Source organism: Leucoraja erinacea, chromosome 17 (assembly GCF_028641065.1).
Source record: "Leucoraja erinacea ecotype New England chromosome 17, Leri_hhj_1, whole genome shotgun sequence".
NCBI classification, from domain to species: domain Eukaryota; kingdom Metazoa; phylum Chordata; class Chondrichthyes; order Rajiformes; family Rajidae; genus Leucoraja; species Leucoraja erinaceus.
The window spans coordinates 12,396,116-12,414,857 of record NC_073393.1 but is presented as its reverse complement, the minus strand read 5'-3'; the positions used below and the strand labels follow the sequence as shown (position 1 = coordinate 12,414,857).

Genomic DNA, 18,742 nt, shown 5'->3' with positions numbered 1-18,742 from the left:
CCGGTGTGGGCAAGTTGGGCAGAAGGACCTGTTTCCACACTGTATCACTCTACGACTCTATTAGTTTTCCATCTCTTTCTGAACAAATACAGGCTGCAGAGTATTTCCAGCATTTCATGATCTTATGTCAGATTCTGAATTTTGCTTTTGATATTTCCTGTTGGTTGTGTTGCAGTTTGACCTGCCTCCATTTTTCTGCCTAATAACAATGGGAGATGTGTCTTCCAATCACTATGGTCCCCTAGAATTTGAATAACTACAATCAAGTGGTTGTACTTTTCCTGCATTCAACTTTATTTATTGTTTATTATTTCCCCCAGTAGGGAGTGAGGACGTGTACGTGCCTGTGTATGAATATTTGTGTGTGTGAGTTGGTGCATGTGTAGGTACGTGTGCAAGTGAATGTGAGAATGCACAAGTGTGTCCGTGAGCATATACCTGTGAAATTATCAATTTAGTAGAGAGTCTTAGTGGAATATTTGCTCCTCCAATACTGTTTTTATTCGTTTGTAACAAATATCAACTCTGAAGTTGTAGCTTAACTGCTTCTTTTATTGCAGGTTGGGTTACAATAACTCCAGCATTGAAGGTGTTCTTCATATTGTAAATGTTTTAAGGACCTGCTCCAACATCCTGGATATCCAAGTCAGGTAGGGGAGGTTTTAGTTTAAATTGAAGATAGACACAAAATGCCGGGGTAACTCAGCGGGATCGGCAGTGTCTCTGGAGTGAAGGAATGGGTGACGTTTCGGGTCAAGACCCTTCTTCAGACTGATGTCAGGGGAGTGGGAGGTACATAGATAAGGAAGCGTATAGATAAGGAAGTTTAAGGTGTGAAAACAGGACAAAGGGAATGGGGGTCAAGGCAAATGTAGAATAAATCATTGTTAGTTTGCAGGTAAGTCGGAGACAGTAAGACTGGTTGGAGAAATGGGAAGGAGAGGGGATGGAGAGAGACTGAAAGCAAGGGTTACTTGAAGTTAGAAAAGTCAATGTTCATACCGTTGGGGTGTAAGCTGCCCAAGCAAAATATTAGTTACTGTTCCTCCAATTTGCACTGGGCCTCTCTCTGACAATGGAGGAGGCCCAGGACAGAAAGGTCAGTGTGGGATGGGAAGGGGAGTTTAGCAACCGGGAGATCAGGCAGGTTTAGGCAGACTGAGTGGAGGTGTTCAACATGCTCTTGGTCTCGCCGAATATATAGGAGTCTACACCTGGAACAGCAGATGAGGTTGGAGGAGGTGTAAGTGAACCTCTGCCTCATCTGAAAAGACTGTCGGGGTCCTTGGATGGATTCGAGGGGGGAGGTATAGGGTCAGGTGTTGCATCTCCTGCGGTTGCAGGGGAAAGTACCTGGGGAGGGGTGGCTTGGTTGGGAAGGGACGAGTTGTTTAGTTTAGGGAACCAGTGCGGAAACACTTCCTTCGGCCCACCGAGTCCGCACCGACCAGCGATCCTCGCACATTAACACTACCCTACGCACACTAGGGACAATTGACACTAATATCAAGCCAGTTAGCCTACAAAGCTGCAAGTCTTGGAGTGTGGGAGGAAACCAAAAATCTCGGGAAAACCCACGCATGTCACGGGGAGAACATACAAACTCCGTACAGACAGCACCTGTAGTCGGGATCAAACCCGGGTCTCCGGCGCTGCAAGTGCTGTAATGCCCCTGTCCCACTTAGAAAACCCGAACGAAAACCTCTGGAGACTTTGTGCCCCACCCAAGGTTTCCGTGCGGTTCCCGGAGGTTTTTGTCAGTCTCCCTACCTGCTTCCACTACCTGCAACCACCCGCACCCTCCGGGAACCGCACGGAAACCTTGGGTGGGGCGCAAAGTCTCCAGAGGTTTCCGTTCAGGTTTCCTAAGTGGGACAGGGGCATACGCAAGACATTGTGAGCATAGTCCTCTGTAGTTGGGAATAACTAGACTCTTTTAAAGTTGTAGTTAACTTATTAAGTACTCGCACTGCAACTAAAGGCGTTAATATTCTCCAAAATTCTTGTTTGAACTGAATGGACTCATCTGAAGAGGGGGTCTGACCCGAAATGCTACCTATCTATGTTCTCCAAAGAGACTCCTTGACCCGCTGAATTACTCCACCACTCTATGTCCTTTTATCCTATAACAAGTTGTGTTTGGGAACTAACCATTGTCCTTGCTGTGACTAGACAGGGCCTTTTATTACTGGGGGCCATGAGAACAAGGAGAAAAGGTATTATGTAATTGTACAGACTGCATCTGATCTCCAATCTAAAGGAAACATTTTGAGATGGTGCAATGTGAATTCACTAGGTTGATTCCAATGTGGGCTTTGGCGGTTGAGGAGAACTTGAGCAGGTTGGACGAGTATTAAATGGGGATGGAAAAGAGAACGGTTATATGATTGATGCCTATGAGACTTTCAAAGGCATTGGCAGGCTAAATGCAACATTTCTTTGGGCTGATGAGTCTGCAACCAGAACCAGTCTCAGTAGAAGATCAGCAGCAATTTAGCAATGAGATTAATTTTGCTCAGACTGTCCACATCTCTGGAATTATCTGCTTTTGACTGCTATGCATGGTCTCTGGGTGTATGGTCAAGGCTGAGATGCCAGGGTCAGCTTGAGATCCCTTCATTGTAGTCCTAGGTAAACTAACCCCATCCATAACCACTGTTCTGTAATGGAACGGCAGTATTACATCAGCTGAAGACCAGCATTAATTGTATACTCCTTGTCGCAGTTGTGGGATAACTTTAACTTTAGCAGCTATTATTAATTGGAAGTACTTTGGTGTATCATGGCCCAATTAATGTCACTAAATGGCAGGGAGTTACTGAAGTAAAAGTGATGAATTAAAACTGATCTATAAATGGATTTTGTTTCCTAGTGACGGTGGTTTTATGGCAACAATTCGATTTTTAAAGGACTCAACATCCATCCCAATGGACAGGTATTTCAAATTACATTTGTAGTTATTAAAGTGCTAGAAAATTTGTTCTGTTGGCCCCAGAGTTTCAGAAATGCTTCCTTCATTTTATTTTGACTTCACAGGCCTCCCAAATCTGTGTCTCCAGTGGGACCCGAAGGCAGTCAAGAGACAGTTCTAAGCAATCTCAGGTAATGGGTTGCATTTAACAAAGGGTTATATCCTGGTACTTCATCTTTCTCAATGCATCCAGACTGTAAGGAATGTTGCCCAGTGCCAGCTCAACTATTTTAGAATGATTGCAGCACTGACTACAATCAGCTACAGTGGTGAGTGTTAAACAGGAAGGGAAAGGATCCGTACTAAGATCATAGCAATACCAGTGTGAAGGTATGGGGGAAAAGGGGAGTCATTGTGGTATCACTGCAGTCAAGCATTGCAGGTTGTTCTAGACTTGTGGCCAGGAATTTGTGGTGCCCGCAGGCGGGTTCCATTTGAGCCAGTTGGTATTAGCCCAAAACGTCCAGGCCAGGTAAGACACAGTTTGTGCCGAATGCCCTTTATTGGTCCCTTCCACTACCTCTGACTGAAAGCTTGAAAGATTGGCTCTGACAGGTAATAATATGTATACCCATGGCTTTGGATCAGATGCCAACCAGGAAGAAACAGCTGATGTTTGAACTTATCTGCATGCTAAGACCATGCCTTTTGAAATGTTCCAATTGTATGCCCACTATCAGTTCTTTGTATGTTATCGGAACACTTTGGGTCCAAACTCCTTGGTGTAAGGTTGCAAGACGTGTTCAGATTGGAAGTTCCAATGCTACTGAATCAATTGTTCACACTGTTCAACTTGCCTGTCATTTCTCAGCAGCGGCTATATTGGTGTGTATAATGGATTGCTTGCATGTGATAAGAAGAGTTGCATGGAATCATAGAGCTATTAAGCACAGAAACAAGCCCTTTGGTCCACATTGACAATAGACAATAGGTGCAGGAGTAGGCCATTTGGCCCTTTGAGCCAGCACCGCCATTCAACGTGATCATGGCTGATCATCCCCAACCAGTACCCCGTTCCTGCCTTCTCCCCATATCCCCTGACTCTGCTATTTTTAAGAGCCCTATCTAGCTCTCTCTTGAAAGCATCCAGTGAACCTGCCTCCACCGCCCACTGAGGCGGAGAATTCCACAGACTCACCACTCTCTGTGAGAAAGAGTGTTTCCTCGTCTCTGTTCTAAATGGCTTACTCCTTATTCTTAAACTGTGGCCCCTGGTTCTGTACTACATCGGGAACATGTTTCCTGCCTCTAGCGTGTCCAAACCCTTAACAATCTTATATGTTTCAATGAGATCCCCTCTCATCCTTCTAAACTCCAGAGTGTACAAGCCCAGCCGCTCCATTCTCTCAGCATATAACAGTCCCGCCATCCCGGGAATTAACCACGGCATTACCATGCCGTCCAAGTTGCAACACTGGGGCCACTTCCTGTATTTGGCCCATTTTCGTTCATGTGTCTGTAAAAGAAAACTGTCAGACCATTGTGTGTGTGTGTAAGATCTGTGAGTTACTAACTTGCATTTAATTCATGTTTTGAATTGTGATTGTATTCTCATCCTTCATGCTAGCCTCATCCTTCATGCTAGCCTCTGTGTGTTCTTTCACACTGCAATCACTTCCTTTACAAACTGCTCTTGTAGGACAAATGTTTTGATTTGCAGCAGGTGGGATATCACTGACAATGAAGGGTGAGTTTTATTTTAGTAGGAGCTGACGCAACTACTGCATCTGCCAACACAAAGCACAACCAACATGGTTTTTTATCAATGAATAAAGCTGCCTTAAAAACCATCCCAGGCACCCAAGGATTCTTTCCTGGTGAATTATTAATTCATTTTTGCACAAGCAGTTGAACATATTGCATTCGATGCTTCGGATGTGGCCTGTTACTATATTAGGGAAATCAATTTCAGATTGAATGACCACTTTGCAAAATATTTCCATCCCACTCTCACTTTGGTCTGTCCATTCCGAAGAAGGGTTACGACCCGAAATGTCACCCATCCTTTCTCTCAAGAGATGCTGCCTGACCCGCTGAGTAACTCCAGCAATTTGTGTCTATCTTCAGTCTGTCCACCATTGGCCTTGTACAGTGTTCCCAGGAAGGCTACAGTGAACTTAAGCAGATCCCTCTAGATGTACTCATTCTCTCCAGTATTTTGTTTCCAATTCTAGCTGGACATATCAATCAGAACAAACACATCTTCTGTTTTAAATAGTGCCTTTGCATCTACTAACTACATTACTCTCGGGAGCTTATAATGGTGATGTTAAACCCTTGAATTTCAGTGATGCCTTGACTATATGAAGCCTGAACTACAGCAGCATTGGCAGCGCACACAAGCCACAGAATGAGGCTTGAGAGTTCAGTTCATAGGCACAGTGCATCTTGTGGCAACAATGAGCGTGAAAGGCACGAAATACTTAAAAAATACTCTTTCCTCTTTTCCGCCTTTGCGATACAAGGACACATCTATTATTTGCTGCCATTTCCTGAAGTGGTTTTGACATTTCAATGTGAATAAAAGTGGATGTGTTCCATGTGTTTAAGAAGGAACTGCAGATGCTGGAAAATCGAAGGTACACAAAAATGCTAGAGAAACTCAGCGGGTGCAGCAGCATCTATGGAGCGAAGGAAATAGGCAACGTTTCGGGTCTGAAGAAGGGTTTCGGCCCGAAACGTTGTCTATTTTCTTTGCTCCATAGATGCTGCTGCACCCGCTGAGTTTCTCCAGCATTTTTGTGTACCTTCGATGTGTTCCATCATGGGTAACATCAGTCCAAATCAACACAGCATGCAGGAGTTCCTGAATGTGTGAGTGCAGTTGTTTGCATGGGCTATAGTAACAATATAACTCACACTGAAATATAGTACCATTGCATTGATTGCCATGGAACCAGAGCCCGGGCATTGTGAAGCTGCTTTCTCTGTGTAAATCCATTAGCAGAATTGGAAACTAGTAATCTATGGGATGAGAATGACAGTCAATTAGTTAGTCAGCTTCATTCATTACATGGTACCTGCTGCCATTAAACAAAACTGGTGAATACCCTATTGTTAGCGCTCTGAGGCTTTTGCATACTGGCACAATTCCAGAAGGGTGGAAAACATCTCATTGAAAATGGAAGAAACTGTTTTGTTGTTATTCTCAGCACAGGGACTTTCCAGCAATTTTGTTTTTCCAATTGTGTGCGCAACTATTCGGAGGAGGCAGGAGAGTAAACAAGTGGGTGGCAATAGGAAGTCCAAGCTGCAGCTTCTGAATGTTTTCCCCAGCCGTCATCAGATAATGGTCATTATCACATAGAAACATAGAAATTAGGTGCAGGAGTAGGCCATTCGGCCCTTCGAGCCTGCACCGCCATTCAATATGATCATGGCTGTGCCATTGGTGATCACCAATCACCAATGGCACAGACAAGCCCATGACAGCTGCTTACGTCCGATGTGTGACATAGCCTCCAAACGAGTGGGTAGGGTAACGGCAGGAGGGGAACGTCGCCTGTTCTCTGTCAGGAGTTGGGCACGTTGCCAATAGATGATAGCATGATAAATACAAAGAACCAGGCCTGCACTATTGAGATGTCACAGCGATGACCATTCCATTGAATAATTCCCATCTCCTGCTCTGAAAAATGATAGGGCAATGATCAGAGCGACCTGCAGCATGGAAACAGGCCCTTCGGCCCACCATGTCCATACCAGTCATGGTACTAATCTATACCAAAATATTATCTGAGAAAAACAGACATTGTTGAATTAGATCAATTCAGATAAAGGATGTGGTGTTGGCTTTGTGCAGTAGCACACCATCTTTGTACTGCATGTGTGTAGACTGCACTGTACTTTTGACCCAGTTTCCTGGGCCTCAGAGCACCTAATGCCAAACAGTGCTTCTTTAAAGTGGAAACAATGTGGTTGCAGTAGAATTTATCAGATATTTTGGAATGCAGTTACTGTTATAACGCAGGGAATATTGCAACTGAATCGCTCAGATAGCATTGTGTTATTGATCATGTAACCTGTTTCATTCATGATGTTAATTGAGGGATAAATATTAGCTGGGATATACTTTTTAATAAATGCAATTATTTATATCTACCTGAGATTAAATATCTCACCTGATTTCATATCTCACTTGACAGCCCAGCAATCCCTCAACAGTGTCACAGAGATTCGGCATTGATTATATCACTGAACAAGGACTTAAATTCACAACCTCCTAACTAAACGGAGAGGCTGTGTCGGACGGAATTGCAGATGCTAGTTTAAACCGAAGATAGACACAAAAATCTGGAGTAACTCAGCGGGGCAGGCAGCATCTCTGAAGAGAAGGAATGGGTGGCGTTTTGGGTCGAGACCCTTCTTCAAGTCTCAACAAAAAAAGTCACCCATTCCTCCTCTCCAGAAATGCTGCCTGTCCCGCTGAGTTACTCCAGATTTTTGTGCCTATAAAAGGAGAACTGCATCAACTGGTTTTGAGGGGGTGGGGCAAAAAGAATTGTTTAAAAGGTTTGTGGGATTGTTGCTGTTCAACCTGCATGAGCTGATGTTTATCTTTCTTTTGCAGTCTTGTGAAGTGCAAATTAACAGAGAAACACGTGCACACTCTCTGCACAATCCTGCAACACGGTCCTCAGCTGGCATCTCTCGAGTAAGTCTAACAACATATTTGTAATGCATTGACAATAGACAATAGATGCAGGAGTAGGCCATTCGGTCCTTCGAGCCAGCACTGCCATTCAATGTGATCATGGCTGATTATCCACAATCTGTACCCCGTTCCTGCCTTCTCCCCATATCCCTTGACCGCGATATTTAAGAGCCCTATCTAGCTCTCTCTTGAAAGTATTTAGAGAACCAACATCCACAGACTCACAAAAAGTGTTTCCTCGTCTCCTTTCTAAATGGCTTGCCCCTTATTCTTAAACTGTGGCCCCTGTTTCTGGACTTCCCCCAATATCGGGAACATGTTTCCTACCTCTAGCGTGTCCAAACCCTTAACAATCTTATATGTTTCAATAAGAACCCCTCTCATCCTTCTAAACGCCAGAGTGTACAAGCCCAGCTGCTCCATTCTCTCAGCATATGACTGTCCCGCCATCCCGGGAATTAACCTTGTAAACCTACGCTGCACTCCCTCAATAGCAAGAATGTCATTCCTCAGATTAGGGAACCAAAACTGCACATAATACTCTAGGTGTGGTCTCACTAGGGCCCTGTACAAGGCTCACTTGCCCTCAGATGTACAAACCAACTGCAACAAGCAAATTGTGCAGAGAAGAGCAGAATTAGATTAAAGGGTCAATCTCCTTTCTCTCAACGGTTCCAAGCACCCCCCCCCCCCCTTCAGACTTCCTCTTACTCTCTGCAGTTGCGTCTTTGATTCACAACGGTTCATTTTTCTTCTGAGTAAAAGGTGTATTTTTAGCACCTTTTACGTTCCACTTCGAAAATTGTTTCCAGACGATGTAAAACTTTGAAGTGAGTCACGGGGACAATGTAGAAAATTTGGCAGCCGATTTGCACATAACAAACTCCCACAAACAACAATGTGTTCCTGATAATGTGCTCTGTTGATGAGAAATAAGGATCAGGCAAGGCACTAAGTGGAGCATCTTTAGAATGAGAAGCAGAGTTAACCTTTCAGGGTAAAGACCTTTCTTCAGAGGTGTTTCTCTCAGTTGCTTCCAGCTTGCTGAGTATTGCCCATGTTTCAGTTTTTGTATCAGAATTTTCAGCATCTGCGGTTGTTCAGGTTTTCAAATGAATGATGTTCACAAAGGGGAGACGTTGAAGGAAGGTTCATTGATTTAGAAACCAAGAATATCCACATTGACGGAACGTCCACATTGCCTGAGCTACTGGCAATCTTCAAAGAGCTGGAATGTGAAATTTTGCAGGAAAAGGAATCCAACCAAATATATATAGGCATAAAATGGTGGAGTAACTCAGCCGGTCAGGCAGCATCTTTGGAGAAAAATAATAGATGACGTTTCGGGTCAGAACCCTTCCTCCCCAATGGGACATTGTAGATCTTGGAGTCTAGAGCAAAGCACAAACTGCTGGAGGATCTCAAGGGGTATATACATACTGCACTTAGTGTACTTGTAAGAATGATGTTGTGGAGTTCAAACAAGAAACAGCTAACTCCCTAATGCCAATTCAGTCTCCTTGGACACAAAGAATGCAAACAATTTATTTTGGATTACCCCAGTCAGATGGAATCGATTCTCCACAGCTATTCACATTAATTCTTCATTTAAAACAGTTCCGAGAAGTCACCCTGTCAAAGCCTGTCACTGCACGTCAGTTTAGAATTTAACAGTATTATAAGTCAGTATTAGTACTGTAGACATGTGATCAAGTGTTCATTTCTCCTGGTCCTCTTTTTTGAAGATTAGGAAGCTAGATTGCAGGATCTCTTTGCAGCCAGAGATGTCTCCAGTTTGTTGGAAGGGTGATTCAGAAGCACACTGAGTAGAAATGCTGCCTCAAAACTCCAGTGGCCTGCGTTCAACAATGTTGTCCGTATGGAGGTTCCACGTTCCCCGGTGATTGTGTGCGTTTTCCCCCAGGAACTCACAACACACTAGAGTCATGATCAGGTGCACATTTATTGTCTGCTTTTGTAGAAATCACCTTGTGAATATATCATTAATTTGCTCACTTACACCATAAAATTGATTTTGCAAACCTAGAAATAGAAACAGAAAAATAGGTGCAGGAGTAGGCCGTTCGGCCCTTCGAGCCAGCACTGCCATTTAATATGATCATGGCTGATCATCTAAAATCCATACCCCGTTCCTGGTTTTTCCCCGTATCCCTTGATTCAACTAGTGAAAGAGTTGGGAGTACTTTTGAAAAGATAATATAAATTTCTAAGCACAACTTGCGAAGCTGTTGCCTCACAGCGCCCGAGACCCTAGTTTGATGCCGACCTCAGACGCTGTCTGTGTGGAGTTTGCACGTTCATCCTGTGTCCCCATGGGTTTCCTCCGGGTGCTCCAATTTCCTCCCACATCCCAAAGACATCCGGGTTTGTAGGTAATTGGTCTCTGTAAATTACTCCTTGTGTGTAACGAGTGGATACTCCTTGTGTGTAACGAGTGGATACTCCTTGTGTGTAACGAGTGGATACTCCTTGTGTGTAACGAGTGGATACTCATTGTGTGTAACGAGTGGATCATTGTGTGTAACGAGTGGATCATTGTGTGTAACGAGTGGATACTCCTTGTGTGTAACGAGTGGATACGAAAGTGGGATAACCTAGAACTAGTGTGAACAGATGATTGATGGTTGCCATGGACACGGTGGGTGGAAGGGCCTATTTCCATGCTGTATCTTTCAATCAATCCCTCAATACTCTGGATTCCTGTCACATCACAAAGACATGCAAATTGGTAGGTTTATTGGCCATGGCAGATGTTGTAGGTGTGCAGGTGAATGGTAGAATCTAGGCAGAGGGATTTGATGGGAATAATGGGGCAATGTAAGTTGGCATAGACTTGAGGTACTGAATGGCCTCTATCAATGTTAGATGGGAATGGAAAAAAAATACTTTCTGTATTGAATAGACATTGAGATATTTTAAACGATATCACTTATCAGAACAAGGAACTCCCTCTGACAAGTGCCCATGGTCCTGGCCTGCCTTTCACTGTTCCCCCAGTGTGCATGCACCACTGCTGGGATTGTAGGACAAGGCAGAGCTTTGACTGCCGCAAAGTGGGCACATTGGCAACTGAAAGCTGTAGAGAGTCCAGTGCCTGTGGCTAGACGTATGGGGTCTTGATGAGGCTGCATCTGTAAGTATACAAGGTCTTGATGAATTTTCACTCAGAAATATCAACTTCCTATGTTTTTCTTTAGTTTGTCTCGCAACGAATTGAAGGACAACGGCTTAAGAAAACTTGTTGAGTTCCTTCCAGAGTTTCGTATTTCTAAATTAATTAAGTAAGTCTGCAAATCGTTTGTTGTTAATAGTTAGGTGTTTATGCAACTCACGGTGAATTCGTTATAGAGTCATAGAGTGATACGGTGTGGAAACAGGTCCTTTGGCCTAACTCGCCCATACTGGCCAACAATGTCCCAGCTACACTAGTCTCACTTGCCTGCGCTTGGTCCATATCCCTCCAAACCTGTCCTATCCATGTTGAGGCTGGGACTATCCCATTAAACTGTTTCTTAAATGATGGGATAGTCCCAGCCTCAACTACCTCCTCTGGCAGCTTGTTCATTCACCCCCCACTCTTTGTGTGAAAAAGTTACCTCTCGGATTCCTATTAAATCTTTTCCCCTGCACCTTGAACCTATGTCCTCTAGTCCTCGATTCCCCTAATCTGGTCAAAAGACTCTGTGCTTCTACCCAATCTATTCCTCTCATTATTTTGTATACCTCTATAAGATCACCCCTTATCCTCCTGCGCTCCATGAACTAGAGACCCAGCCTCCTCAACCTCTCCCTATAGCTCGTACCCTCTAGTCCTGGCAACATCCTCGTAATTTTTTTCTGAACCCTTTCAAGCTTGACAATATCTTTCCTATAACATGATGCCGAGAACTGAACACTATATTCTAAATGGGGTCTCACCAACATCTTATACAACTGCAACATGACCTCCCAACTTGATACTCAATACTCTGACTGATGAAGGCCAAAGTGCCAAAAGCCTTTTTCACCACCTTATCAACCTGCGACTCGACCTTCAAGGAACCATGCACCTGTACTCCTGGAGCCCGCTGCTCTACAACACTACAACCGAGGTCAACCATTTACTGTGTAGGTCCTGCCCTTGTTCGACGTCCCAAAATGCAACACCTCACACTTCTCTGTATTAAATTCCATCAACCGTTCCTCCGCCCATCTGGCCAATCGATCCAGATCCTGCTGCAATCGTTCACAACCATCTTCACTATCTGCAAAACGACTAACTTTTGTATCATCAGCAAACTTGCTAATCTCACCCTGTATGTTCTCATCCAAATCATTGATGTAGATGATAAATAGTAACGGGCCCAGCACCGAACCCTGAGGCACACCACTAGTCACAGGCATCCAGTCTGAGAAGCAACCCTTCCACCATTACCCTCTGCTTCCTTCCATGGAGCCAATTTGCTTTCCATTCAGCTACCTCTCCTTGGATCCCATGTGATCTAACCTTCCAGAGCAGCCTACCATGCGGAACCTTGTTGAACACCTTACTGAAGTCCATGTACACAACATCTACAGCTCTGCCTTCACCAATAAGCCAACATATTGTGTACACAATGCCAGTTATAGGTTGAACTACATAAATGGCTGAGAGGATTTGCAGGCAAAATGCCAATACACATATTGAAAAGTTTCCATTTGAGGTTTAGATGGTATGACATAAATACATATTTTCTTCACTTTGTCATATAAAACTATCAGTGTCACATTACACGTCACTAAGATCCCCGTAGAAGGATGACGGTGTGAGTAACATTCCCAATGAATGAGACGGAGCCAACAACTGTGAAACAGGGATATTCTAAGGAAAGAGTAATTTAGGTTAAAGGACACCATTTTTATCAAACCAAGATCATTTAGGTGCCACATAGTCATTAGTGAGCACCATTCACCGGGTCAGTTGGTATTTCGGCATTGATGTCTTGAGAAATGTAATGTGCTAATTTTCAAACTTTTTAAAATTACTTTCTATCTTAGCCTCAGCAACAATGATTTCTCTGCAAATTGCATTCTCTGCTTGGTAACAGTGCTAAAGGAAAACCTCAACGTGCTGGAAATAGAAGTGAGGTAAGCAAGGGGACTTTTTTCAACATTATTAATAACATGCAACATGTTAAGCTTAAAACGAGGGGCAGGGGCACAGCGGCCTCTGTTAAGAGCACCTCGCTCCATTTACTCCAAAACGCCGTATCAAAACCTTTTATAGGAATGAAATGAGCCAAAAGTACACCTTCCTTTTGAAGAACCCGTCAAATTCCACGGGCCAGTTATTGGGCTAATATGGGTACATCATATTAGTTTCATTACCTAATCAAAGGAGAATATGTTCAAACAATTGATATTGAAATAGTGTGACTCTTCTTTGTCACGTACTTGGACCTGTTCTCGACCCAATCTGATGTTGAGATGCTTTTACTGGTGGGAGAATCCGCAACAAGTGGACATAGCTACAATATAAGTGGGCAGTCATTCAAAATGGAGGTGCATGGTGGCTTCTCGCAGAGGATGGTGGAATTCTCCATCGTAGAGTATTGTGGAGGCTGAATCATTGAAAATAATTGGAGAGGAAGATGATAATTGTTTTGAAACGTGGAGGAATGAAAGGGAACTGAGACAGAAAATGAGATGAGGCAGATTAGTTATGAGCATATTGAAAGGTTTCAAGGTCAGTTTATTGTCACATGTACCAATTATGGTACAGCGAAATTTGAATTACCATACAGCCATACTAAAACAAAAGCAGCAAGACACACAACTAAATAAAAGTTAACATAAACATCCACCACAGTGGATTCCCCACTTTCCTCACTGTGATGGAAGGCAATAAAGTCCAATCTTCTTCCCCTTTTATTCTCCCGCTGTCGGGGCAGTCGAACCTTCCGCAGTCGGGACGATCGCCGCTCCCGCCACCGACGTTCGAAGCTCCCGCGTCAGGGCGATCGAAGCTCTCGCCTCAGGGCGATCGGCTCTCGCGATCGAAGCTCCCGCGGCTTGGAGTTCCCAAAGTCGTTCTCTGACCAGAGACCACGAGCTTCACAATGTTGAAGTCCGCAGCCCCCCGCGGTAGAGCTCAGAGGTCGATCCCTGGCAAAGGGATTGCGAGCTGCATGATGTCAAAGTCCCGCGGTGGACCTCTCGAAGTCGGTCTCCAGCAAAGCCGGCAACTCCTCGATGTTAGGCCGCAGTGCTGACGGAGATACGATACGGAATAAAATCGCATCTCCGTCGAGGTAAGAGATTGGTAAAAGTTTCCCCCAACTCTCCCCCCCGCCCCATCCCCCACATAAAACAAGCTAAAGAACACTAAAAACATACATGACTTTGCATGTATCTGTATCTGTACCTTACTCCACCACCATTAATTGTGGTCATTCATGCAGAAAGCACAAACCTAGACGACAGCTGTTGCCTTAACTAACAGGCTGGCTCTTTACAATGAGCGGAGACGGTGCAATCATTATGGTTATTCATGCAGAATGCAACACCACAAACAGCTATACCTTCCAACCAACAATATACAGCTGTTTTTTTCATAGAGTAAGCCGAGGTAGTACAGTCATCTCTCCGGCAAGATCATCTTACTTTGATATTTCCAGCAGACGAGTGCCATATGGAGGGTCATAAGGAATAGGAGTAGAGTTAGGCCATTCGGCCCATCAAGTCTACTCCGCCATTGAATCATGGCTGATCTATCTCTCCCTCCTAACCCCATTTTCCTGCCTTCTCCCCATAACCTATCAACTGGTGTGGACATCTTAAGGGTTAGGAATGGGATAACAGATGCAGCATCACTAGATCTCCAGGGTATCCTTGTAGGTATTGCAGTGAGAATAGGTTTCCTTCCACAATTAGGTCTTTAGATTTTTGAGATACAGCGCTGAAATAGGCCCTTGGGCCCACCGAGTCCGTGCCGACCAGCGATCCCTCCATATACTAGCACCATCCTACACACTAGGGACAATTTTACCGGAGCCAATTAACCTACAAACTTGTACGCCTTTGGAGTGTGGGAGGAAAGCAGAACTCCCAGAGAAAACCCACACAGTCACAGGGAGGACAAACAAACGGTGTACTGACAGCATCCATGGTCGGGATCGAACCTGGGTGTCTGGTGGTTTAAGGCAACAACTTTATCACTGTGCTGCCCCCAGGTCAAGTACTAGATATTTTATATCTTCATTGGCTACTCCAAATCTATCGGAAATAGTTCTTAGTGTTTGATCCTCCAGTTTTAGTCACAAACTATACTGGTATGGTCACCGTGGGAATAAACTCTGTCTCGGCCTAGTTAAGCCAACCAGCCTGTATCTAGCCTGTGGTTTCCATATAAAGTAAGGCCAATCAGAACCAGGCATATAGCAGGTTTGCTGAGAGTTGTGGGCCATTTGCGAATGGTCTTCACGCAGAGTAAATGGACACGTGAACGAGGCTCTGGCTTCCCCTCAGCGTGTGAAAGTCAGCATGACTGTATTACATACTGTATTTGTCCCTTGGGAATGAGCAGTCGTTTTATTCACAACAACCCGTGGTTTGTCCTCTGACTGTCTACAAATACTCTGTGCGCAGTTTTCAGTATTACTGCAGCCACCAGGAATGTGAACCTCTGCTGACTGCACTCTCCTCTCCTTCCTGTTCCCACGTTGCACTGGTTGCCAAGTCATGTGCTGAAGTGATGTGTCACTTTCATGAATGCCTTTAAAATTCAACTGGATTTCTGCTGATAATTGTGATAAACTACATTTGCATGTACTTGCCACTGGTATACAGCTCATGCTTGTTTAGACTTTAGAGATACAGCGTGGAAACAGGCCATACGGCCCACCGAGTCCATGACCAACCAGCGATCTATCCTACACTCTAGTAGGATGAGGAACGGCTTCTACAACAACACTATCACATTGCTGAACTCGGAGTCCCGCCGATAGATTTCTCCAGTCTCTCCGTCCACATTGTTTGCTTATTCTGTATTTTTTATTTCTATATTGCACTATTACTGACGCTAAACTGCATTTCGTTGTACCCATACTTGTATCTGTGCAATGACAATAAAGTTGAATTGAATTGAATTGAATAGGGACAATTTACAATTTGTCTCAAAGCCAATTAACCTACAAACCTGCACGTCTTTGGAGTGTGGAAGTAAACTGAAGCAGCCAGAGAAAACCCACACGGTCACAGGGAGAACGTGCAAACTCCGTACAGACAGCACCTGTAGTCAGGATTAAACCCAGGTACTCTGGCACATTGTTGAGGCTGGAGGCCGGTGTTGAGGGGGAGGGAGAGTGTGGGATGGGGTATGGGGTAATTGAAACAAATCATGATAAGTAGTATTTTAATGCGAATGATAAAGCTATACAGCAGGTTCCGTTGGGAGATAAGAAAAACTATTAGTAGTTTGCTTTAAGCCATATATGGACCAGTCCTCATGACAAATAAATCCATTTATGTAAATGTCACAATTTCTCTATTAAGATCGAGGCTATGTGTAAATAGTTCATGCTTCAACATCAAATTAAATGAGTGGTCACTTAGACCAGCACATTCTAGTGGCTTGTTGGAACCAGCTAATCAGTTTCTTACACTTCAATCGCGAAAGGTTGAGCAATGTGCATTCAGGTTTAATGCTTTGTTTGTAATTTCTCACAGCCTGAAATGTCCCCAGACTGTACTAATTAAGTTTACAGAGCACCGTGAAGGCACTGACTGCAGGTAAGAAATTCTGTAGAGAAGAGATTCATTTAAATCAAATTTCAGTTGCATGTACACTCCAGTGCCGAACTCTAGTTTGCAGATCTCTTTCATGTTGTCCATTCAGTAACTAAATCAAAATCACTGATTTTTTGGTGAAGGGAGTAAATGATTTTCCAACGTCATTACATGAGACCCAGAGGCTGAAGCTAGTGTTTCGGAATGTGCACTGTCTGACGGCCAGCTTGTATTTGAAGCACTGGTTTGTGTAAATAACGAAGCATAATTCTAGTTTCATTACAATGGATTACAGAAATATATTTTAATGTTTCCAAGGTTTGGATTCCATGACACAGTCCTTCTTTTCCAGTAGAAATCACACTGAAATCACGTTGTCAGTTGTCTTTTAATTTAAAAATAACCTGCGGTTTGTAGTGAATGTGTGGCCTTTTACCTGCATTTCATTTATCACGATTCAGCCCTTCAAGCTGAAAAAAAAATACTTGGACAAACTTGGCGATGACTATTTTTGAATTTACTTGAACATTTAACCAATCAACATGAGCTTTGAATATGTGGAAAATAATTGAAACCAGGGATAAACTATAAAGCAGTCAGAGAAATCCAAGTCCGAGTCATCAAATTGTACACCACTAAAACTGGCCCTTCGACCCAAAGCATCCATGCTCTCCCTCAAATACTAATCTGTACCAATCCCTTTTACCAGCACTTGGTCTGTGGTGTTCTGAACAATTAATGAGCTTGTCTAGATATTTGTTAAATAGTGTGAAATTACATACCTCCAATCAGGCAGAACATATCCTTCTTGGAGTGAAAAGAATCTTCACATCTCCTCTAACTTTCTTGTCCTTTATTCTGAAACCTGTGCACTCTAGTTTTAGATTCTTCCCCTATGGGGAAACGTTCCTTACCATCTGTGCCTCTCATAATATTATCTATGCTCATCGGGTCTGGAAGAGTTTTTAGTTGATATTGTATCCTTCCCTCATCCCTCTGTCCTAGATGTTGGGCTGTCTGCCAGTTTCTAACCATTTCAACTCTCCTTCCCATTCCTATACTAACCTACCTGTAATGGGCCTCCTCCATTGCCAGAGTGCGTCCACACGCAAACTGGAGTAACAGCCCCTCCTGTTTCACTTACAACCTTGCAATATGGACATTGAGTTCTCTAATTTTAAGTACCCTCATCTCATTCTCCCCTCCCTCCTCATTCCCTTCCTCACCCCTAGTCGTTTTACCGGGTCCACAATTCTCCACATTGTTTATCTTCCCTAGCCAACAATGAGTCCAGCAGGCGACACCCTGCCTGAATCATTTATGGTTGGCTCTGATCGGTCCAGGTCATTTTTCGCCTCCAGATCTGCCTGACCCGCTGAGCTACTCCAGCACTTTGTGTCTATCTCGGGGTTGATTCTCTTCTGTTTGTAAGGACATGTATCGTTTAGCTCTGGCATTTCTTTTTATTATCCAATCGGTTTCTTTTTTTGTGCAGAGATGAACGAATTGTCCAGCTGATGGATTTTAGACTGAGCAGCACTGGAGATTCAAGGAGCAAACCAACACGGTTGAGAAAGTTAAGGTAAATTGGTCCAAAGAAGCCACGAAACCCAAAAGTCAAGAGTCTTGACTGTTTTATAGTTTTGTGTACCAAAACTGAACAATAAAATTTGTACTTGCAGCAGCAGCACAAAAGGTTTGCAGAGTACTCAATATATAACATAAACAAACAAAAAAGATGTTAAATGAATTTTAAAAAATCAATATAGTGCAAAAAGAAAACAAAACGTGAAGTCTCTGGAGCAACCAAGGCAGTTCGTAGTTTGGAGTTTTGTTGGAATGCGTAGTGTTCATTAGCCTGATGGTTGTTGGGATGAAGCTGTTTCTGAACCTGGTTGTTAGTTGCCAGACCCCTGTACCTTCTTCCCGATGACAGGAGTGGAATGAGAGTGGGGGGGGGGGGGGGGTTGAGCTATGGGCACCAAACCCCCGTATACTAAAAACGATCATTTGCTGTAAAGAAATACTCAACAGATCTGGAAACAGTTGTGGGTGGGGAAACATGGTTGATGTTTCAGATCAGTGACTTTTCATCAGATGGCTGTTATTTTGTCGTTATCTTTATTTCTCTCTCCACAATCTGATGAATATTTTACCATTTTGTGACTCTGTTTCAGATTTCTGGCATTTGCAGCGTTTTATGTTTTCACAAAACAAGCATAAGTCTTTGAATTATCTGTTAATCATTTCCTCAGAGCAACAAATGTCTTCAGCTTTATTTTGCTTAAATTGTTTTGACTCTTCCACTATATCTGGTTCAGTTGTGAATATTGTCTACAATATATACTGTA

The 18,742-nt window shown here is 43.6% G+C and overlaps 1 protein-coding gene across 1 annotated transcript in view; it reads left to right on the top strand.

Annotated features, from left to right (window-relative positions):
* Positions 1–18,742, top strand: part of LOC129705127 (protein NLRC5-like) — a 90,666-nt gene that overhangs the window by 1,210 nt on the left and 70,714 nt on the right. Inside the window, exons 2-9 of the mRNA XM_055648556.1 lie at positions 561–650; positions 2,873–2,935; positions 3,037–3,102; positions 7,542–7,625; positions 10,844–10,927; positions 12,663–12,752; positions 16,332–16,394; positions 17,887–17,973. Coding sequence (XP_055504531.1) covers positions 561–650; positions 2,873–2,935; positions 3,037–3,102; positions 7,542–7,625; positions 10,844–10,927; positions 12,663–12,752; positions 16,332–16,394; positions 17,887–17,973 — 627 coding nt within the window. The remainder of the gene's footprint in view (positions 1–560; positions 651–2,872; positions 2,936–3,036; positions 3,103–7,541; positions 7,626–10,843; positions 10,928–12,662; positions 12,753–16,331; positions 16,395–17,886; positions 17,974–18,742) is intronic.